At 47.7% G+C, this 23364-nt stretch overlaps 1 protein-coding gene across 3 annotated transcripts in view; it reads right to left on the bottom strand.

Annotated features, from left to right (window-relative positions):
- The window catches only part of LAMA4 (laminin subunit alpha 4), a 222748-nt gene that overhangs the window by 79381 nt on the left and 120003 nt on the right, over nucleotides 1-23364 (bottom strand). For all 3 annotated transcript variants that reach the window (XM_029595241.1, XM_029595243.1, XM_029595242.1), the window contains exons 15-21: nucleotides 16197-16345; nucleotides 14677-14818; nucleotides 13680-13776; nucleotides 13041-13157; nucleotides 12088-12273; nucleotides 8409-8548; nucleotides 418-585 (exon numbers count right to left, since the gene is read on the bottom strand). In XM_029595241.1, coding sequence (XP_029451101.1) covers nucleotides 418-585; nucleotides 8409-8548; nucleotides 12088-12273; nucleotides 13041-13157; nucleotides 13680-13776; nucleotides 14677-14818; nucleotides 16197-16345 — 999 coding nt within the window. The remainder of the gene's footprint in view (nucleotides 1-417; nucleotides 586-8408; nucleotides 8549-12087; nucleotides 12274-13040; nucleotides 13158-13679; nucleotides 13777-14676; nucleotides 14819-16196; nucleotides 16346-23364) is intronic.

The raw sequence follows: 23364 nt of genomic DNA, 5'->3' as shown, positions 1-23364 counted from the left end.
TCCCTCACAGCTAAGGATCCTCTGTGCTTATCCCAGGCTTTACCCCTCACTCCCCCACAACTAAGGATCCTCTGTGCTTATCCCAGGCTTTACCCCTCACTCCCCCACAGCTAAGGATCCTCTGAGCTTATCCCAGGCTTTACCCCTCACTCCCCCACAACTAAGGATAATCTGTGCTTATCCCAGGCTTTATCCCTCCCTCCCACACAGCTAAAGATTCTCTGTGCTCATCCAAGACTTTCTCCCTCACTTTGCACAGTTTTTCTATGTTAATGCTGGGCTTTACCTTCTCCCACCTGTCACTGATCTGGAGGGTGCAATGTGTGTGTGTGTGTGTGTGTGTGGGGGGGGGGGGATTGCTACCCCTCTCCCTATCAGATCTTCATTTAATATCAGACCCTGTCAGGAGTCACTCACTTTCCTGCTGCCCAGGTACATGATAAAGCGATCCTTCCCCTGCCCAGGATCCTTTGGAGGCAGCTTCATGAACAGGCTCATAGATGAGAAAGCCTTCAGCTCAGAAAGGTCAATCTTGGGATTCACTTCAACAGCTGACTGACCTTCAAACGTCATTGAGACTTGAACCTGGAAATGGAAAGGTGCCATGTTTATAAGTTAGCTTCTATACAAACAGTATCTCAGCACACATTTCAACTGTCAGACTTAACAAGCATGTAGCCATGTCTGAAAACCAATTTTGGAGTTCAGTCTATATTTATTTATTTATCAAAACTTATATCCCATTTGTCATTCTAGGTTGGTAAGAAACAGAGTCATAAATACATCCTCACTGTGAGACAACTTGATGGAGAAATTACTAAGGAAGTGATGCCAATCCACACCAGTGGGTTATGCAGATTGAGACGGAGTAAAACTGACTCGCTGATGTCACTGATATATAGCCCTGCCCCGACATCAGCCCGCCAATATTCTCTAAAAAAGCCAAACTTTGGACAAACTGATTATACTTGAACATGACTTAACAGTCGACCACTCATGCTTCCAACCAACTGGGAAACACTGAGCTCAGCAAAAAAGTTAACATCAACTAATCTTAGGGGCTAGTTATGTCACTTTCCAGTCCTTTAAACAAATTAACTGAAATAACACTCTTCATCATCCACTTATAAAGGATGAACTAAAAGCAAATAGGCAGCCTAGGGTGGGTTATGGATTGGCCTGCCTTCCTTACAGGAAAGGAAATTATCAGGTAAGCAGTAATTTCTCCTTCCTCTGCACTCAGGCAAGCCAATCCACACCAGTGGGATCTACTAAGCTACTCCCGAAAAGGGTGGGAGGCTACCGGCAGTCCCGTCAACACTGCATGCATGATAGCTGCATCCTTCTGAGCCCTAACGTCCATGTGGTAATGCTTGGAGAAAGTGTGTAAGGAGGACCATGTCACTGATCGGCAAATCTCAATGGGAGACAACAACCAAAGCTCCACCCGTGATACTGCCTGAGCTCCAGTGGAATGTACCCTAACTGTCTAGGCAATGGGACATCAACATCTACATAAGCAGCTGTAATGACTTCTTTCATGCTACGGGCTATAGTCACCTGCGTCATCGGTTCTCCTTGTTTACCTCCACCATGGAGTACAAACTGTCAATCAGACTTTCTGAAAGAGCGAGTAATCTTCAAGTATCACAGCAGATGCTGCTTGATATCTAAGGCATGCAACAGATGATAATCACGTTCATCCCTGTCCAGCGTGGGCAGAGAAACAGACTGAGAGAAATGAAACTCCGAAACTACTTTTGGCAAAAAGGACGGCACCATTCTAAGTTGTAGTGCCTCCAAAGTAATTTGAAGAAATGGCTCACAGCAAGAAAGAGCTTACAGCTCAGATATCTGTCATGCTGAACAGATTGCTACCAGAAAAATTATTTTCAAGGTGAGCAGCTGCAAAGAGAGACCACACAGTGGCCGGAGTGTAGGATCCACCAAAAAATGAAAGATCAAATTAAGGTTCCAAAGAGGTACCGGTAGCCTCAAGGGAGGATGTAAATGCCTAACTCCCTTCAAAAACCTGACATATCTGGAAGGGAAGACAAGGGTCCACCATTGACTTGCCCCCTATAGCAAGCAAGTGCTGCTACCTGCATCTTCAGAGTATTTAAGGCCAAGCCTTTAACCAAACCTTCCTTCAAAAATTCCAGTATCAGTGGAATTTCAACTTTAAGAGGGTGAGAACCTCGCCCCTCACACCAGCTCTCAAACATTCTCCAAACCTTAACATAAAGTAGAAATGTAGAAAAATTCCTGGCCTGGAGCAAAGTGGAAGTCACTGCAGAAGAATAACCATGCTTCAGCAACTGAGCCCTCTCAAAGGCCAAACTGGAAAACAAAACTGATCCAGATCGTCGAGCAGCATGGGCCCCTGATGCAACAGATCCCTCCTGAATGAGAGGACTATCCACCAGAAGCCTATGAAGACTGGCATACCACAGCCTCCAAGGCTAATCCAGAGCTACCAGAAGTATGGTTTCTGTCTGACTTGCAATTTTCTGAATGATCCTGCCTATCATTGGCTATGGTAGGAAGGCATATAACACCCCGCTCCACAGCCAAACCTGAATGACAGCATTGATTCCCAGCGCTCTTGGATCTCTTCTGTGACTAAAGAACCGTGGTACCTTTGTGTTGTTGGAGCTCACCATCAAATCCAGGTACGGCTGGCCCCTATGCATCACTATGAGTTGAAAGGCCTTGTCTGCCAACTCCCACTCTCCTGGGTTCAAGACATGTCTGCTGAGGAAGTCAGTTTGTACATTGTCCTTCCTGGTAATATGGAAGGCTATGTCCTCAAGATGTTGCTCACACCCTCAGTGCATCTACCTCCACTGACACCTGTTGGCTTCTGGTTCCACCTTGATGATTGATGTAGGCCACTGTTGTGGCATTGTCTGAAATTATCCTTACCGCACAAGCTTCCAGCCACTCAGCAAACTGCAAGCATGCCAGATGAAATGCATGCGCTTCCAACCCATTGATGGTCCACTGCCACTCCTTGGCATTCCAATGACCTTGCACTACCAACTTGATAGTGAGTCCCCCCAACCCAGAAGACTCGCATCTGTCAAGAGCACTAACCAGTCCGCTGTCTCCAAGGAAAACCCCTTCCTGAGATGATCTGCTTGTAACTATCACTGAAACTGGATACTCATCTCCAGGGGTCAATGCAGTCAGGGGGCAAACAAGGTCCAAAATCCAGTCCGGAGTTGATGCAGGCAGCGGGCAAACAAGGTCCAAGGTCCGATCCGGGGTCGATACAGACAGCAGACAGGGAAGATCCAAATCAGGCCGAGGTCACAACAGGCAAAGGAAACCAGAATGCAGGGGGAGCACCAGCACAAGCAAGCCTGTAGCTAAGGCAATGCTGTGCTGGGCTCAGGGGTTTAAATGGCCAAAGTTCCCGCACAAATGCGGGAACTTCTGGTCCTGCTGTCAACGCGTCATAGAGAGGGTGGAGCCTGGATGCACTAAAAGTTGGCCCGTGCTGCCGCCAACAGAGGCTGCCATGCCACGCTACTGAGAGGGGGTCCGGACCTGCGCCGCTGACGGGTAACAACCACGTTGAGGCTTGGCAGATATTGATGGGACACAGCAGTCTAGCTTCTGCCCATGAGTCCGCCTCAGCCCTAGTGGAATGAGCTTTAATCTGAGATGGTAATGGCTTTCCTGTCTCCACATAGGCTCCCATGACCAACTCCTTAATCCAGCGAGCTATTCTAGCTCGCAAAGCTGGTTCACCCTGCTTCTTTTCACTGTGAAGGACAAACAGGCGGTTTGTATTTCGGATCGGTCCTGAAACTTCCAGATACTGCACCAAAGTTTACTGACATTCAAATGACAGAGGAGGCGGTATTCTTCTGTATTCTTGTGCTTATCTAGGGATGGCAATGAAATGAACTGATTCAAATGAAACTCCGAGACTAAATTTGGTAAGTAGGATGGAACATACAAAGCTGTAATGCTCCTGGAGTCGTCTGGAGGAACGGTTCCTGACATGACAATGCCTGTAGTTCAGAGATGCAATGTGCCAAACATCTAGCCACCAAGAACATCATTTTCAAGATTAATAAACACAAGGAAAGACTGTGTAGTGGCCAAAAGTAGAGCCCTGCCAAAAATTCTAATACTAGTTTAAGCTTCAACAAGGGAACCGTCCACTGTAGGGGTGGCTGAAGGTGCTTCACCCCTTTCAGAAAACAGGCCATGTCCAGATGAGCTGACAGGTGGGTTCCGTTCACCTTGCCCCTGAAACAGGAGAGAGCCGCTACCTGGACCTTCAAGCGATAAGGGCCAAACTTCTATTTAAGACATCCTACAAAAAATCCAGAATTAGTGGGATTTTGACTGCCTGAGGGGGGCACTACGTTCCTCACACCAGGCCTCAAATACTCTCCAGACCCTCACATAAGCTAGGGATGCAGAGAACCTCCGTGCTCGGAGTGAATTGGCAATTACTGCCGCAGAATATCCTCGCTTCATCAGGCGAGCCCTCTCAAGGGCCAGACCATAAGATAGAATTGAGTTGGATCCTCATGAAGGACCAGTCTCTGTTGTAGCAGGTCCCTGTATGGTGGGAGGCACAGGGGGGTCTCCACCAGGAGTCTACGCTTGTCCACATACCACGGACACCTGGGCCAATCTGGATCTAATAGTAGGTCTAATCCCCTGTGGTGGTCGATTCTGCAAATGATCCTGCCCAGCACGCGCCATGGAGGGAAGGTGTATAGCAACTCCTCTTCTGGCCAGGTCTGAATGAGAGAATCGATCCCCAAGGACCACTAAGCTCTTCTGTGACTGATGAATTAGGGAACCTTTGCATTGTGAGATGTGAACAGCAGGTTGATGGATGGGAGACCCCAGTGATTTACTATCAGCTGAAAGGCTTTGGCTGACATCGCCCACTCTCCTGGATCCAGACTCTCCCTGCTTAAACAGTCTGCTCTGACGTTGTCTTTTCCTGTGATGTGGGAGGCTGAAATCATCTGTAGATTTATTTACGCCCATTCCATAAGGAGATCTATCTCCTGTGACACTTCCTGGCTCTTGGTTCCAAACTGGCAGTTGATGTAGGTTACCATCATTGCATTGTCCAACATTACACGGACCGATTGAGCCTGGAGTCTGTGGCTGAATTGTAAACAAGCAGTTGATGTTCCAGAGGGCCTCTTCCTTGGTCCAATGTCCCTGGGCCGTCAGTTCCTGAAAGTGAGCTCCCCAGCCCCGGAGGCTCATGTCTGTTGTGAGGACCAGCCAGTTCAGAGAGGACGGGGGTACACCCCTGCTCAGATTAGCTTCCTCAGCCACTACTGGAGCCAAGAGCATACTCCTATTAGTAAGTGGAGATGAATCAAATAGTCTTGAGACTGTGGGTTCCAGTGTGACTGTAGTAAGTGTTGAAGTGGTCAAATGTGTGCCTTCGCCAATCGCACTACCTCCAGGGTTGCCACCATCAAACTGAGAACTTGGAGTTGGCTCAACTCCGTCGGGCAAATCATGCTCATCAACTGATGCACTTGGGACATCAACTTCCTTATCCACATGGTCAGAAGGAAGACCTTGCCCTGCTTGGTGTCGAACCAGAATCCAAGATATTCCAAGGACTGGGAGGGCTTGAGACTGCTTTTGTCCAGGTTTAAAACCCAAACGAGTTCCTGAAGCAAGGAGGTCACCTGTTGGTCACCCGGAGACTGTCTTCCATGGACTTGGCTCGGATCAATTAGTCATCCAATTATGGGTGCACCAGGATTCCCTCTTTTCTCAGTGCTGCTGCTATGACCACCATAATCTTGGAAAATGTTCTGAGGGTGGTGGCTAGGCCAAAGGGTAGTGCCCGGAACTGATAATGGTGAACCAGTACCTCAAAGGGCAGGAAACATTGGTGTTCCTGACGGATTGGAAAATGTAGGTAGGCCTCAGATAGGTTCAGGGAGATTAAGAACTCTCCCCATTTTATGGCCATTATCACAGAGCGTAGGATTTCCATGCGGAAATGATTCACTCGTAGATGTTGGTTGACGCTCTTAAGGTCCAGGATGGGACAAAAGGATCCTTCCTTCTTGGGTATGATGAAATAGATGGAATAACGCCTCGTATTTTCCTTGGGCGCAGGTACTGGGATTATAGCCCTCATCCTGAGGAGCCTTAAGAAAGTAGTCTCCACTGCCTGCTTCTTGTGCTGGGACTGGCAAGGAGACATCAAGGATATGGCCCGAAGAGTGCTGTGAAATTCCAGTGCACATCTTTCTTGTATTATCTCCAGTACCCATTTGTCTGAAGTGATCTCGACTCACTCTGGTAGAATTGGGACAGTCAGCCCCCTATCTCCTCATTCCAAGGGTGGGTCAGCAAAATTTCATTGGGGGGTTTGGGACGAAGCTGAATCCAAACCTGCCCCTTTCTTGGGCTGTCGACTACGATATGACTGAGACCTCGCAAAGGGCCGAGACCTCTGAAATGTCGAGTTTCTGTAGGGGCGAAAGCATTGGGAGCCGCTGGATTGACCCCTCATAGGCAAGGGGTGCTGTAACTGCTTTCTCTTATCTTCTGGTAGCCAGGGAATGCAGATTCGCTCCATTTACTCTCCAGCTTTTCCAATTCACTTCCGAAAAGAGGGATCCTTTAAAGGGCAACTTTGTAAGATTTGCTTTGGAGGTTGCATCTGTTGACCAATTCTGCAGCTATAGCTGTCTTCTGGCCGCCACCACTGAGGCCATTCCTATGGCCAAAGTACGGACTAGATCCGAGTCTGCATCAGCTAAAAAGGCGGTGGCGGGTTCCACAACTGCTCTGGAATTCACCCCTGAGTCATCCACCTCCTGAGAGACGAGTAGGCATGAATGAGCTACCAGGGCATAACAAGAAGCAATCTGAAAGGCCTGTTTAAGGATGGACTCCATTTGTCTATCGTGCACATTCTTTAAGGCCTCTCCTCCTTCCACTGGGATAGTTGTTTTAGAGTTGGCACAGAACAGTGCATCCACTTTAGAGAAACGCAAATGCTCTCTCACTACCGGATCCAGTGGATATAGAGCTTCTAATGCTCGTCCTCCTTTAAAACATTTTCTGGGGCATCCCATCGCAGGTCAATCAACTCTTGGATGGCTTCCAAGTACTGGAACGTAGCAAGAGGTTTCTGTAGGGAAATCAGAATGGGATTCTTCTTTGGTTCAGAGACGGTCTCTGGCTGTGGGGAGAGAGGGCTTTGGCCATCACTGCCATGCTCGGCTTCCTGCACTTGCCGCCTTTCAGCTGCTTAAGCAGCAAAGTCCATGCTGGGAACTGGCTACTGGACCAAGGCACACCACTAAAAGATCTCAGAAATTGCCTCAAGAATTCTCAACTGGGAGAGGGACCTTTAGGTATCACTGCAGAGAGCGGGCTCAATTTTTTTCTCCAGTTTAAATGTAGAATTTCTCCTCCCAAAAAGTACAGCAATCCCCACAGGGAGAGGCACGTCCACCATTTGCTGGAGATGGAGAAATACTGAAGGGTTGAGGTCACTGCAAGGGTGTATCTAGGGGGATGTTAGCTTTGAAATCTGACTCCGTTCCATCTGTTAGCAGGGGATCATAACCCATTAGTCCTGAGTCCATCTGGCTACACTCTAGAAAAATTTATATTAGTATGTGAGTAGATATTTGTGTGTGTTCATGCGTGTGACAGTGTATATATATATTAGTGTGTATATGTGTGTGTGTGTAGATATTTGTGTGTTCATGCATGTGCGAGTGTATGACTCTATTAGTGTGTATGTGTATATAGATATTTGCATGTGTGTGTGCGTGTGAAAGTATATTTATACATTAATGTGTGTGTGTGTGAGAGAGAGAGTTTGTGTAGATATCTGTATGTGTGCTCATGTATGTATGTGTTTTGAGGCAGTTAAATCTAGTTCCTTAACCTATTTGATCTAAAGGGTGGCCCCTCGGCTCTGGCTTATAAAGCAGAGGTGATTCTGTAGATGAAGGATGTGATAAGGTGACTTGCATAGCATGATTTTTAGAGGCTTGGACAAGATGCTGGAGGAAAGGTTTATAGAGAGCTATTTAGACTTGGGAAAATTAAACGAGCTACAAGAAATAGATCAACTCTTAGGGATTTGCCAAGTACTTGTGACCCAAACTAGTCGCTGTGCAAGACAGGATGCTGGGATTGATAGACCTTGGTCTGACCCGGCATTTCTTATATTCAGTTCTGATTTTCAAATCCCCCTTCAAAGCATTCTGGAAAATTCTGCCCCAGTGCTCATTCATTTATTTAAATTTAATTTTTTTATATTCCGCTGTACTTGATTGGTCAACAACTTTAATATTGTGATCTTTGGCTGGTGCTGATCAGCAGCGCCAGTCCACGGATACAGGCGTCAGTTGTCCAGGGGTGGCAGGATTTACCTTGCTCGCCACGCTTCTCGTCTGCGCAATCATTTCTCGGATTCGTTGGATGCTGGCGGAAACGTTGGCTGCTGGCTGCTTCATCTCAACGGTGTGCAGCTTACTCAGGAGCCGAGGGACGACCTCCGTCAGGTTCCTCACTGCAAGCAGAAAGGACAAACATGACTTAGCACTCACAGGCCGAGGAGGCATGGAGCAGGGAATGAAATACTTATCAGCTCCTGCCTCTGCCTCACAGCTGCATTGTGGAGGAGCTGGTTATGGGAGGGGGGGGGGGGGGTGCTCTGTGACTCCAGACCCTGACTCTGGCACAGTTGCGCCCTGCTTTCAGCCATGCAGCTCTGAAGAATGGGATGCCGGGGCTGCTCTCGTATCTCCTGATTCTCTCCCACTTTGTAATTATGAACTGTGCCAACTTCTAGGCTCTGAGCGTTCATTTGCAAGATTTTGTCGCCTAAAACTTGGGGATTTTTCTTCTCTTCCTTTCGGGAGGCATAAAACGAGAGAGCGTCTGATGCCTGTTTGTGACCTAAGCATCAGTCTCTCAGTGGGGTGAAATAAGGAAACTGTTTGAGCAGATGGTTGTAGTGGACCTGGCCTAGAGGTGAGGGCTGCATCTCTCCTGCCGAACAGGGAAAAACCTTTTTTTCCTTTGCTCATTCTCTCTACATATTCCTTGTGAAAGTAGGAACGCTGTCACAAGCCCCACAGAATACTCTCCGACTAAAGTCCCTTTAGAGGAAAAAACGTCTTCGGTCTCCAGGGCCTTTCTCCCCTCCGAGCACCCTCCAACAGGAAAAGGAGAGGGCTCTGACGGCGCTTTGGCCCTTGGGTGGCTCAGGTCGATTCCCCTGCCAGCAGCGCCCTATATAATTCTCTGGCATCCACTGCTAGAGGTCCCACTTATAGCGACACTCACAGCTGGCTATGAGCACCCACCATTGAATATAATGGTAGAGGTTAACGCCCGGATTTTAAAAGCTCTGTGCACGTAAAATTCGGGCTTTACCCACGAATTTTCGAAGGGGCCTGGCCATGTGCGTAAAGCCCGGCACGCGGACAAGTGCCGGACTACTTCGAAGGGGCAAGCCGGGGGGGGCGGAGCGGGACAGCGCCATTGATTGCTGTCCTAAAGACCCGGCTGCCGGCGCACGCCACTTACCTCAGCTCAGAAGCTGAAATAAGTTGTGAAGCAAAAAAAAAAGAAAAGAAAAAGGTATAGGGTTTAGTGGGAGGAGAGGGAAGGGAGGTTAGGTAGGGGGAAGAACGGAATGTGTCGCCGCATGGAAATTGCAAAGGTCCCCCCCCCGTGCACGCCGCCTGCACATACATGTGCGGATTATAAAATCTGGTGCACATGTGCGCGAGGCCCACGGATTTTATAACATGCGTGCGCCGGCGCTGGGAAGCATGCATGCATGGATGCGCGCTTGCACATAATAAAATTTACCCCTTAGTGACCATGCATTCTTTTTAAAATAATTTAAGCTTTATTGAACCATCAATAGCAGTGTAACAATGCAAAATCACCAACGCATTGAGGTAAGAAACAGGGTCAGGTAATTTAGAATAATTTACCACCCCAGAACCCTCACCAACCACCCCATGCATCAGCAAAACTCAGCAGAGCCCATGGAAAAGATTCTCAAATGATCCACACCGAACACTGATGTAGAAGAGGCTTAGGTTTTGTGCTCAGTTTCCCATTCAATAAGTAACACATTTTTAAATGAAACCCTTAGACCGGTGATGGCGAACTCCAGTCCTTCGGGCCGATGCAATACAGTGCGCTCAGCCGAGCACCCTATTTAACCAGTTGTTGGACGCGGGTTAAATAGGAGCTAATCCACCCCCTATTGCAATAGGGGGATTAGCGCCTATTTAACGCGCGTCCCACATGGAGTGAATGAGTTAGCGCTCATCACAAGCAAATGCATGCGAATGAGGCTATTACTCATTCACTCCAAAGGCAAAAAGATAAAGGTGCGTCTCAGAGCAGGCGTTAATAGCTGAGTGCATTGAAAAGAATTACAGAAAAGCAGAAAAAAACTGCTTTTCTGTACTTCTTTTTTAAAGTAAAAAAAATAAAACAAAATAACTCGGCAGATCGCCTAGTTATGAAGATCGACACCGGTAAACTCGGCGTCGGTTTTCATAACCGGCCGTCTGCCAATTATGAAAATGGCCGCCGATAAACTCAAAAAAAAGTTTGCTTGCACTGCCTCCATTGTATGCAAATCCAGCTTATGCATATTTATTGTGGATATCCTGAAAACCTGGCCCCTTTCTGTCACTCAAGGACTGGAGTTCGCCATCACTGCCTTAGAATAGGGGGGCACTCCATGAAGTTAGCAAGTAACTCATTTAAAACAAATCGGAGAAAATTCTTTTTCACTCAACGCATAATTAAGTGTAACTGGGTTTAAGAAAGGTTTGGAAAAGTCCATAAACTGCTGTTAATCAATAAGGAACAGTACATAAGAATATAAGAACACGCCATACTGGGTCAGACCAAGGGTCCATCAAGCCCAGCATCCTGTTTCCAACAGTGGCCAATCCAGGCCATAAGAACCTGGCAAGTATCCAAAAACTAAGTCTATCCCATGCTACTGTTGCTAATAATAGCAGTGGCTATTCCCTAAGTCACCTTAATTAATAGCAGGTAATGGACTTCTCCAAGAACTTATCCAATCCTTTTTTAAACACAGCTACACTAACTGCACTAACCACATCCTCTGGCAACAAATTCCAGAGTTTAATTGTGCGTTGAGTAGTTTGGGATCTATTAATTTAATGTTTGGGTACTTGCCAGGTACTTGTGAATTGGATTGGCCACTGTTGGACAGAGGATGCTAGGCTTGATGGACCCTCGGTCTGACTCAGTGTGCCTGTATCAGGTTTCAGGGGGAGGGGGTCTACAGACCCTTGTGCCCTAGGCAAATCAATGTAACACCATCACCCTCCCCCGAAAACTCACCCTGACTTGTAAGTGCCCCTCTTACAGTGGGAGATATATAGAGTATCAGATTGTTTCTCTAACACTCTTCCTCCTTATTCTTGACGCACGTACTTCCCGCTCTCTTAAAATTCACTTTGCAAGCACGCAACCCCCATTCGCGTGTATGGAGCCGTTTTTGCGCAAACAACGCTTTTAAAATCTACCTGATATGTTCTAACTTTCAAATAGTGATTTCCCCTTCATGGCTGAGGGGGGATATGATAGAGGTCTTTAAGATCATGAGAGGTCTTGAACGAGTAGATGTGACTCGGTTATTTACACTTTCGAATAATAGAAGGACTAGGGGGCATTACATGAAGTTAGCAAGTAGCACATTTAAGACTAATCGGAGAAAATTCTTTTTCACTCAACGCACAATAAAGCTCTGGAATTTGTTGCCAGAGGATGTGGTTAGTGCAGTTAGTGTAGCTGGGTTCAAAAAAGGTTTCGATAAGTTCTTGGAAGAGAAGTCCATTAATAGCTATTAATCAAGTTTACTTAGGGAATAGCCACTGCTATAAATTGCATCAGTAGCATGGGATCTTCTTAGTGTTTGGGTAATTGCCAGGTTCTTGTGGCCTGGTTTTGGCCACTGTTGGAAACAGGATGCTGGGCTTGATGGACCCTTGGTCTGCCCCAGTATGGCAATTTCTTATGTTCTTATGTGATAGGGTATTGTACCTGCATCTCCAGCTGTGCTGAGCACGCGATTATAAGCAGATTTGTCGTATTCTGGACTCTTCAGACTGTCTTTCCAGCTGTTTATGTTCTGAGACATTGGGTCTGTGACCTCTGTTATCATTGTGGTGGTGTTCAGGGCTTCCTCAGCCATCAGCTTGACCTGCTCCATTCGTCCGCCAGTGCCACCTGCCACAGAAACAGACAGGAAGTATTAGGAGGTAAATGATGTCATAGATATGTCATGTCATAGCGAATTTGTTGTACAAAGCAAGGGACCTAGATCTGGTGTTCCAGTCTCTTGCAGTGGCCAGAATGACAAAGCCTTACTTGTATTGCCACTGAGTGTTATCCCATTTCTGATAGCACAAGCAGCGTATTTGTACAGCGACGTCTGGTACCTGTTAGCTCACACTCAGTCCAGTCGTCTCACACACTGGCATTGCTTCCAGTGGGTAAATGGAAAGGAAGCATCAGTGGCGTTACACTATGCACACTGTAAAACAGAGCGCCTGGTGATGAGAAGCAGAGACTGCACCGACTTCGGTGATACCTTGGAAGTAAGGCTGTATCCTGGGGCCTCCCTACCCGCACCATTGCGATACCTCGGAGATAAATCACTCTCCTGGCTGCCCCCACTACTGTGATGCCTCAGAGGAAAGTCTCTGTTCTGAGATTCCCCCATAGCCATACAGGTTGATGCTTCAGAGGAAAATCTCAGTACTGGGGTTCCTTCCTCCACACACCCCCCCTCCCTGAATCACTGTCCCCAGCACTCCCCCTCTACTGGGATCCCCCACCCCCACACAAGCCTATAGAAGGCAGGCTCATTTACTCTGAGACATAAGCCGTGCCAGCTGTCCTCAGCTATCCCCGTGTTACCCGTAATGAAAGTTATTGTCTCTTAAGGCATCCTCATGAACACAAATGGGTTTCCTTCGTCTGTTCTTGCCTACCTTGGTCGATCATTCTCAGCTTCTTCATGGCGCTCTTCAGCTGATCCTGGAGAGAATTCTTTCTGAGGAGGACTGTGGTGAGCCACTGGTGAGTCTCATTGACACCTAAGTCTTCACCTGGATAAGGGAAGGAAGGGAACAGGACAGGAGGCATAAGAGCAGCCATCACTACATGCCAGGGTCCCCTTCTCACATGATCCCACTTCACTGTCTCCCCATCTCTCCCTGATAAATGAGAGGAAAGGAACCACGCAGCAGGGATCTGCATGGATCCGGTTTCTCTTCTCTGGGGGGAAAATTTCGATCTGCTCACCCTTTGGGGAGAAAATCCCGGAGCTGACTGCTTTCCTCAACTCTACGAGCCAAGGAAGACGCTCTACCTGGGCTTTCTGCAGGTCAGGTTTAGTAAGTGTAAGGGCACAGAGACACTACAACACAAGCAGAGATGCTTCATTGGGAAGAGAGAATGGGAACCGGAGAAAGCCTTTTCACTCAATGCTCACTCAAGCTATAGGATTTGTTGCCAGAGGATGTGGTCAAGGTTATCTAGCATAGCGGCATTTACAAAGGGTTTCGACAGGATCCTGGAAGAAAAGCTCATAAAGAGTTATTAGACTTGAGCAATACCCAGACACTCACTGCCATTGAGGGTCTTTTGCAAATATATGGCATCCTGCAACAGCTGGTCACTCCTTTCTTGATGATAACTGATTTGTGTGTTGATTCCTTCTACAGCCTAGAAGTTCATGTAAAAAATATTAGTAATAGTAACAAAAAATGTACTCAGAAACTTCTCTCCTTCTGTTAGCCAGAAACACAATACAAAATAAAGTACTTTTATTGTGGTACAGCAGAAGGCCAATTCCTGGAATCCTGGGCTTTCTTTGGGTTACTCTGCTACATGGTGAGAGCTATTTCAAGATTGGTACGAGTTCTCTAGAGCAGCTGAGGGCCTGAGGCAAAGCTGAGAGTCCTTAACCCAACAGGCTAGGTTACCCGATGACTCCAGTCTTGGTTCTGCCCCATCACATCTCTAGATTTGTAGTTTTTGTTTATCCTAAATAAATTGGGACTGCCTGGGGGTAACAGCAGGACTGGTCTGGCCCTCCTTTAAAGACCTGAAGTCATCTGGTCCTACCAAAATGTCATTAACAGACAGGAAGCACCTGACCCAGAGGTCATTTATAAATCATCAAAACTGTAAAAAATTATAAACTTGGCACACATAGGACCCTGTTTCTGAAATGCTTTGCCCATAGTCCCAGAATGGGTGTAAACCTCTGAGAAATCAGGCACAAAGTATCAGAGTATGGAAGAGAAGCTATGATTGCTAGAACCAATGGACTTTTCCTGTTTTCTAAAGCAGTCAGCCTATGGGATTCCGCCCCGGTATTATAAGCGTACAAGGACCCTGAAGCAGAGCTGGCCTGATGGGTCAAGGACAGTGCTAGATAATGCCATTAGGCATGTCAAGGTGCCCAGCTTCACCCAAATAGGCTGCTGCAGTCCTAGTTTCTGCTCTTGCTTTTCTTAGAGAGATCGGGAGTATGAGTCCATGCATGTCATGGGGCAAAGCTTGGAATGGCTCAGTCCGTGCGTTGTATCTGCACCCCTCTCACTCATGTGCTGTACTCACATCACTGACTCGGTACGCAGTGCTCAGGGCTTCTCCCGAAGTCTCATTCGCCTCCTCCACAAACTTTACAATATTTTCGTGCACATTTGAGGCATTCAATGCCTTCATCACCAGTCCGTTGGTGTCCTTGCTCTCCAGAATTCTGTTTGCAGGGGACAAGAAAACATGAATCCAGCCTCGTATTGTGTACACTTCAGCGCGCCACAACACTGCTCCGCAGAGCCGTAACCGTGCCATGGGTCACAAGAAAGTCACACAGCATTTGGTCCACTGCTGGCCAAGGATCACTAGCCTGGAAATGTGGCAGCACTGCACCGCACTTAGCGGAAAGACATCTTCTGTGGTTTGTAAGGATCTCCCCCCACCCCTCCCCCAGCAACCAACACCAAACTGGATAATGGGTTATCCAGCAGGAAAAACCTCCAAACCACTGAAAGAGCCACCAGGCCACGTTTGCCTATTTTTTCAAATTTTTTCAAGGGACATTATTTCTAACAATCTGTGTACAAAATGTGGAAGATGTGCATGGCCACAGGCCAAGGACTGTGGCTACGCTGATTGGGCTAAGTGAGGAGGGAGGGAATGTTAAATACCCTGGGGAGATGCCAGGCCTGACTCTGAGTTGGAAGTCCAGAGGAGCAGGAAGAAATCGCTGAGAGTAAAAGGTCAGGTCGAGGAGCCCAAATCCGAGTTGTCTGCTAAGACATTCCAGATGGAGTCCCCCTCTTATCCTGTGCCAGGGTGAACTGTTCCTCTCAGAAAGGCTCCTAGCACCTTCCTTATCGCTAATCAGCAACTCTTGGTACTGGTGGGGGGTGTTACATTTTTAACTCATGTTTTACTTCAGAGATTTTTAATCTAAGAACATAAGAACATAAGAAAATGCCATACTGGGTCAGACCAAGGGTCCATCAAGCCCAGCATCCTGTTTCCAATAGTGGCCAATCCAGGTCATAAGAACCTGGCAAGTACCCAAAATCTAAGTCTATTCCATGTTACCATTGCTAATGGCAGTGGCTATTCTCTAAGTGAACTTAATAGCAGGTAATGGACTTCTCCTCCAAGAACTTATCCAATCCTTTTTTAAACACAGCTATATATCTAAGACTGAACTTGTCTTAAAATTGTTACTTTGTCTTTCCCAATCAAAAAATGTAAATGCAAGACTGAGACAAGGGCCTTGACTTCAACTGGGTCCCAGGGAGATGTCATGGGACGTGGAGCCGATTAAAATTAAAACCAAATGATTATCTAGGAGGCAGTCCTTTCATTGCTCAAGATCTGAAGGTTCTGGCCCTTTCCTGAGGAACTGGAATCTACCAGAAGCTCGCTCATACAAATATCAGCTCCTTGCTGCCCACCTTCTGAAGAAGCCTCGCCTACAAGCCATGTCCCTCAACTCTGATCATTTTATCTTCTCAAGAAGGATAATGGGTTAGGTCGGCCATGGTGGGATTTGAATCCATGCATCTCAGGTTCATGCAGGTGTTTGCATCTCGGCTGAATTTGAGCTGCCCTACCTTTGCAGCTCCTCCACCTGTCTCTGCAGCTCCTTTGCATGCTCTGCAGCCCGCCGGACCAGTTCGTCATCGTACTGTGACATGTTCACCTGGCTCTCTTGCAGCTCCTTCTTTGCACCATCAATCTCTGCATACAACTCCGACCCGTTCTAAGCAAAGGAGAGATGTAACGGTTAGAAAGGGAAATCTGCAGGCATGGGAGTAAGAATGCAAACAATGCCATCTCTTTCCCTGCTGGAGTAAAATGGGAGCATTAGTAAAGGTTTGATACTAGTGAACAGCTCTGCCAATCATCACGGCCTTTCCTCTCACAAATGACATGGTCCTTTGCATGCTCCAAATCTATGCTGATTCCGTGTGTGCTGATGTGTCCAATGTAGGCGTATGTGCTTTCCTACTAACATTTCGACATTATGAGGGCAATAATGAGCTCCCCCTGAGACTGCAAGCTCATTTTCCAAGGGAAAGACCTTGCAGAGTTTCTCTTTGGAAATCCCAACAGTGCACATTGAAGCAGGGGAGATTTGCTTATCCAATCTCTGTGAGGCCTCACTTTGGTCCACCCTATGAATTACCCCGAAGCTTGGGGTGGGGAGTACCACATGAGAAATTATATTTACCAAAATGATTTATCTTTGGGTTCATAGCCTAAGTGAAGGATGAGACAGGATCCTGGTCACCCCAATATTACAGTTCTGTGCCCTTCCCAAACAACCTCTCACTTGTGGCACCACAGACCAGAGAAAATCATCACACCAGAATAAAACAGTAATTAACCCTTTTACTAGTATTGTGTAAGTAGACAGTAAATCCAACCAGAACATTAAATGGGAAAAGTACAGTAGTGAAATATAATATAATCTTGCAGTTTTCTTATTTTAAATCAAGCAATGCAAAAATAACTCTGGGTATGGCCTGTTAGCCAGGGCAACCAACAAACACATATGGATAATAAAAAAATAAATAAAGAACACTAATAGAGAAAGGTGTGTATGTGTGTGTGTGTGTGGGGGGGGGGGGGGGGCGGAAGCAGTAAAGTACACAACTTTCAAAAATTGGCTTTACCCCTGAGTACTCAAAAAGGGGGAGGGAAGGATCCACCCCAATGTTACCAGTTTATAAGGGGTGCACCCTGTCCCAAACCCAAAAGTGGATGGAAAAAAAACAATCAAGAAAATGAAAAGTCCCTCTTGATGGTGGAGATGGCTCGATGACAAACCAAATAGATGAGCACTGCAGTGTGTGGAAGGTCTCTCTCTCCTAGGAAGCTTCCCCAAATGGTTTACTTAGTACTAAACAGAAAGCTGGCCTGGTTTCAGTCTCTTATAGAAAGACCATGGTCCTCCATATGGCAAGGGTTTATGCTTGACTTTGGCTGAAAGGCTGAAGCAGTTAAGATGAGATACTGAATTTGTGACAAAAGGCAAGGAAATAAACCTTCTCCCTCTTCTGCTGAAATACTCTCTGTGCAAAGTTTAGATTACTTAACTCAGTCTCTTAGGAAAATGATCCAGTCATGTGCTCCTGGGTCTGGATATCTCTTGAAAGGAAGTCTCTCAGTTTCTCAGTTCTTGGCTCCTCTGTCCCTTGTTGGGATTTTACATGTAGCTCGGCTAAGAAGCAAAAACAGCTTTCTGTCTCTCTGTTTCCTCTAGAGATGTGAATCATTTCTGGAATAGTTTCCGGAATCGTGTTAGTACTAGAACCGGGGGAAATCTTCAATTCCTGCGGGACCGCTTTTTGTTTTTCTGCTGTACCGAGCCGAAAAAAACCCAACCCACCCAACCCTTTAAATCTCATTATTTAGAATCCCTCACTCTCCTGACCCCCCCAAAACCTTTTTAAAATACCTGGTGGTCCAGCGGGAGTCCCAGGAGCGATCTCTCACTCTCGGGCCATCGGATGCCAATAAACAAAATGGCACTGATGGCCCTTTGCCCTTACCATGTGACAGGGGCCATCGATGCCATTGGCCGGCCCCTGTCACATGGTAGGAGCAATGGACGGCCGGCACCATCTTTAAAAATGTTGCGGGCCATCATTGCTCTTACCATGTGACGGGGCTGGCCAATGGCACCGATAGCCCCTGTCACATGGTAAGGGCAAAGGGCTATCGGTGCCAATTTGATTAGTGGCAGCCGAGGGCCCGAGAGCGTGAGATCGCTCCTGGGACTCCCGTTGGACCACCAGGTACTTTAGAAACATTTTGGGGGCATCAGGAAGGTGGGGGATTCTAAATAATGAAATTTAAAGGGTTGGGGGTGGGTTTGGGGGTTGTTTTTGTGTGTGCCCTTTCTTCTCGCTTTCGGGGACCCCCTGATTCCTGACAGATGAGAAAATATCATACGATATTTTCATCCGTCAGAAAAACGATTCACATCCCTAATTTCCTCACAGCGCAGATTTCTGTCTCTCCTTGATAATAAGCTCTTTAGGAAAAGAACTGATTGTAGGGCTGCCAGATGCATTCCTCTCTTTCTGGCTCATGACTCCAACTCCTGGCCATCCCTGCCCCCCCCCCCCCCTCACAGAAAGCACCAGCCAAATTGTGCCATTTTTCCTTAAATGGTTTCCCAGGATTCCTTTGGCTTCCTACTCTGCTGGCTATGTAGTATTGTTCTCTGGTCAGGCTAAACACTACAGTCCTTTTCCCAACTTGTTAACATTGTAAGTGCTGGATGCTGGTTCTTGTAGAACATTTGTCATTCACAGATGAGCACATAGGGGGTTTGATGTATTTTTATATGTGTTCACCTTGACTGTGATGGCTTACAGTCTCTGCAGGATTGAAAACTCCTTTTTGATAGGTCCAAAACACATCACTCAGATCCAGTCGCAGCTTGATCCATATTTTAAGGCTCCAACACATGATAAGTTCATGGGGGCAGGAACCTGGTTTATAGTAGTTTGCTACCTCTGCATGTAGGTCCCTCCCCAGCATAACTTGTTATATGTAACTTTCATTTCTTGTTATATGGTTGACTTTGTTATTCCCCTCATGTTATTTGTAAACCGATCTGATATGAATTTCTTTCATGAAGGTCGGTATATAAAAATGTTAAATAAATAAATAAATAAATAAATAACTCTGCCTCTTCCTCTCGGCAGTTAAAAGTGCACATGCTGTGAATGTGTCTATGCTTTTAAGAGGGTGGGGGGCAATCATTTGACCACATTTTTATTTGGGAAAAGGCAAGTTTACCCCAGGAAAAATGTCTGAATATTGCCCCCTCTCCCTGTATCAGTACTGCAAAAACAGAGTATGCACATACTTGGAAGGAATGTACTGCCACTGGGACACTAACACAACACTGCTAATCACTAGATTGATGCTAATCATGGACAATTTTCAATGCCGTTTACCCAGCTATAGAACAAGTTATTTGGGTTTGCACAGAGACATTCCCGTGGGCATGTCTGGGTCAGTGTATGCACTGTCTGTGCAATTATCCTGTCCACATTACTAAGGATACATCCCAGCTGCCAGCTATAGATGGTGGCCACCTGCAAGATTTTTCCTTACCCAGGACTGGCGTTTTTGTTTCTTCTTTTGTACTCTACATCTTGATTAGAAGACCATACAAAATCCCACTTAGTTCCCTCCAGCTCCCTCCTTTCCCATGCCTATGTTATGTTCTGTCTGATTTGGAGAGTAGTGAATCCTTGGGTCGTGGCGAGTGTAGCTCCACCCACAGGGAAGAGCCCTGAAGGTACTTGCCAGGACAGGCGAAACCTTAGTAGAGAACAAAAATAGGAACAAACAGTCTTATCAGTCAATGTAGAATCCTGTAAGTAGATGGGGCAGTGAAGATGACCCAAGTAGATCCACAGAGTGGAGCAGATGATACCTTATCTAGGCGGGACTTGTGTCGAAGAACAAGGCACAAGCCAAGTGGTTCCGGTGGAGGCCCACAAGCGGGATGACCCGGGGAACCGTGCCACAAAGGTAGAGATGGGTGCAGTACTCACACTTGTCCAGAGCGTATGTAGCTGAAAGCGTTCAGGGAGAACCAGAGCTGAAGTGGTGAGGTCCTCCAACGATGCGATGGCTCACTGGAATAAACAAGGCAAGAGAATGGCCCTCCGAGAAGCGGATAGCCTAGCGTGCCGAGAAGGCCCCTGAGGAGCGGGTACCTGGAACTAGCAGGAAGGAATCCTTGCTAACTCTTTTAGCAAAGGAATCAGCTGGTGTATATATATGATATGCGGATGACGTCATGCAGTGGGGACACCCCCGAGGTTCCTGCCATGACGTCTTTAAAGGTGGTTCAGGCGTGCGCACATGCCTAGAGGAACCTGGATGCAAGATGCCTGCCAGGAGCGCCCTCGCTATCCCGGGCACACCAAGGAGGTCGTCATGGGGAAGCAGAGGCCGCCCTCTGTCCCAGACTCAGAGATGAAAAAAGAAGAGAGGTAAGCGCAAGAGGTCGCAGCTGCCTGCAACCGACGGGCGCAACAGCCTAACCCCAAAGCTCTGTAATAATCTCAGTAGCCAGCAATACGTGTGTGGTTCTTGCTCAGACATAGATCCCCTGCACAGTCTGCCAGACAGACAGCCCTGACTGCATGAGCGTCTGCATTTCCAACAGGTCTTCTTGTTATTAACAGAACATGTAGCCTGCCAGACAGACCCAAAAGCATGAGCGTTTGTGTTTCCACCAGGACTTCTCGTTATTAACAGAACATGTAGCCTGCCAGACAGACCTGGCTACATGAGCGTTTGTGTTTCCACCAGGACTTCCTGTTATTAACAGAACTTGTAGCCTGGCAGACAGACCCAGCTGAATGAGCATCTGCGTTTCCACCAGGACTTTTCGCTATTAACAGAACATGCAACCTGCCAGACAGACCCAGCTGAATGAGCATCTGCGTTTCCACCAGGACTTTTCGCTATTAACAGAACATGCAACCTGCCAGACAGATCCAGCTGCCAGTTTCATTCCCCAAATGCTTCCATGTATAGGCATGTGATTGAGGGAGCTCATGGTCCCTTTAATTTGCTGGCAAATCTGTTGATTAGCTTTTGTTTTTCAAAAAGCTCCCTGTATTAATTGTAATTAGCAGATGCCAACAAATGGGAGGGGGTTTTCTCTTCACAATCTCCATTCGTTCAGGCAGTTTCATAGACACCGCTACGAACTGAAGCCACTGAAGCAGTAAGATATGGTTTGCTCAAGTGTGGAGTGAGGCAGGACATTCTAAAGTTTTTTCCAAAATGTTTCTTTTTTTGTTTCACTGAATAATTTAGCTATTTTTTCATAGGCTGTTCTAAACAGCAAGGAGTGATTATCAAGTGTGCAGTTAGGGAGTTGGTTAAAACATGCTGAGAGGATTCAGGAGGTTTGGAGTTTGCATTTTTACAGATAAGTGGCATTGTTATATGACCTGTGATGTTCATCCATGCTCCTACTGTGAAAGCACTTTGTGCACAAGTTACATCTTCCCCCTGATGAAGCCCGTTAAGTGTGAAACAAGGGTCCTGTGCTGGGGATTTACAAAGAAAGTTGCACATATTGTTCAAAAGTCTAACTTTATTAATGTGATTGCAGATGCTGTGGAAAGGGTTTTGTTAGCCAGGATTAGAGCGTGTGTTGCGCTTCCTGGCTGTGCTGGTGCCGCGACTGGGCCTGCTCACCTGGCGCGCCCATCTACAAGCTCTCTCAATCCCAGCACTGCTCACCCATGGCATCCACGAGTGACCCCAGGCCCATCGGGGCCTTCCACCTCGCAGCGCTCCTCGCGCCGGGGCTCGGCGTTGGCCCCGCCCTCTAGCGCATGCGCGGAGCTCTCCCGTCTTTAAAGGGAAAGCACGGGCGGCGCCCGATTCTGACGTCACTTGAGCCCTGTATTTAGAGCAGGGCTCAGCCGCTAGCAAATCGCCTTGGCAAACGGGTCGACACCTAGTGTGCGGTAAGCTTGCCTCAGCGTTCTCCTTGTTCCAGCGTTCTCCTTGTTCCAGTGTCTCCTTGTTCCAGTGTACCTCCTCAGGTAACACCCCTGGACTGACCTCTGTTGCTAACCTCCGCCTGCCTGACCATTCTACTGTCTGCCGCCTGGAACTGACCTCTGCCTGCCTGACCATTCTACTGACTGCCGCCTGGAACTGACCTCTGCCTGCCTGACCATTCTACTGTCTGCCGCCTGGAACTGACCTCTGCCTGCCTGACCATTCTACTGTCTGCCGCCTGGAACTGACCTCTGCCTGCCTGACCATTCTACTGTCTGCCGCCTGGAACTGACCTCTGCCTGCCTGACCATTCTACTGACTGCCGCCTGGAACTGACCTCTGCCTGCCTGACCATTCTACTGAGTGTCACCTGGAACTGACCTCTGCTTGCCTGACCATTCTACTGAGTGTCACCTGGAACTGACCTCTGCCTGCCTGACCATTCTACTGTCTGCCGCCTGGAACTGACCTCTGCCTGCCTGACCATTCTACTGACTGCCGCCTGGAACTGACCTCTGCTTGCCTGACCATTCTACTGAGTGTCACCTGGAACTGACCTCTGCCTGCCTGACCATTCTACTGACTGCCGCCTGGAACTGACCTCTGCCTGCCTGACCATTCTACTGACTGCCGCCTGGAACTGACCTCTGCCTGCCTGACCATTCTACTGAGTGTCACCTGGAACTGACCTCTGCCTGCCTGACCATTCTACTGACTGCCGCCTGGAACTGACCTCTGCTTGCCTGACCATTCTACTGAGTGTCACCTGGAACTGACCTCTGCCTGCCTGACCATTCTACTGACTGCCACCTGGAACTGACCTCTGCCTGCCTGACCATTCTACTGACTGCCGCCTGGAACTGACCTCTGCCTGCCTGACCATTCTACTGAGTGTCACCTGGAACTGACCTCTGCCTGCCTGACCATTCTACTGACTGCCGCCTGGAACTGACCTCTGCTTGCCTGACCACGCTTGGACTGACCTGCGGCTTGACCCTTGCTTTGGCTGACAATCCTAGAACTGATACTCTGGCACTGACCCTTGCTATCCACTCGGACACCCTCTTCTGGCCCCCTGTGGCCTCAGGACCACCTCACCTGGAATCCATCCCGGGTGCTACCTATCGCTTCCGCTGTGACCAAGCACCCTTACTCCTGGTGGGCACACCTCTCTGCTACCTCTCTGGGAGACTCCACGAGGCCCACCTACGCCCAGGTGGT

Source organism: Rhinatrema bivittatum, chromosome 3, assembly GCF_901001135.1.
Source record: "Rhinatrema bivittatum chromosome 3, aRhiBiv1.1, whole genome shotgun sequence".
Lineage (NCBI taxonomy): Eukaryota > Metazoa > Chordata > Amphibia > Gymnophiona > Rhinatrematidae > Rhinatrema > Rhinatrema bivittatum.
The sequence above is the reverse complement of the archived record's forward strand: the minus strand, read 5'-3'. Positions and strand labels throughout refer to the sequence as shown.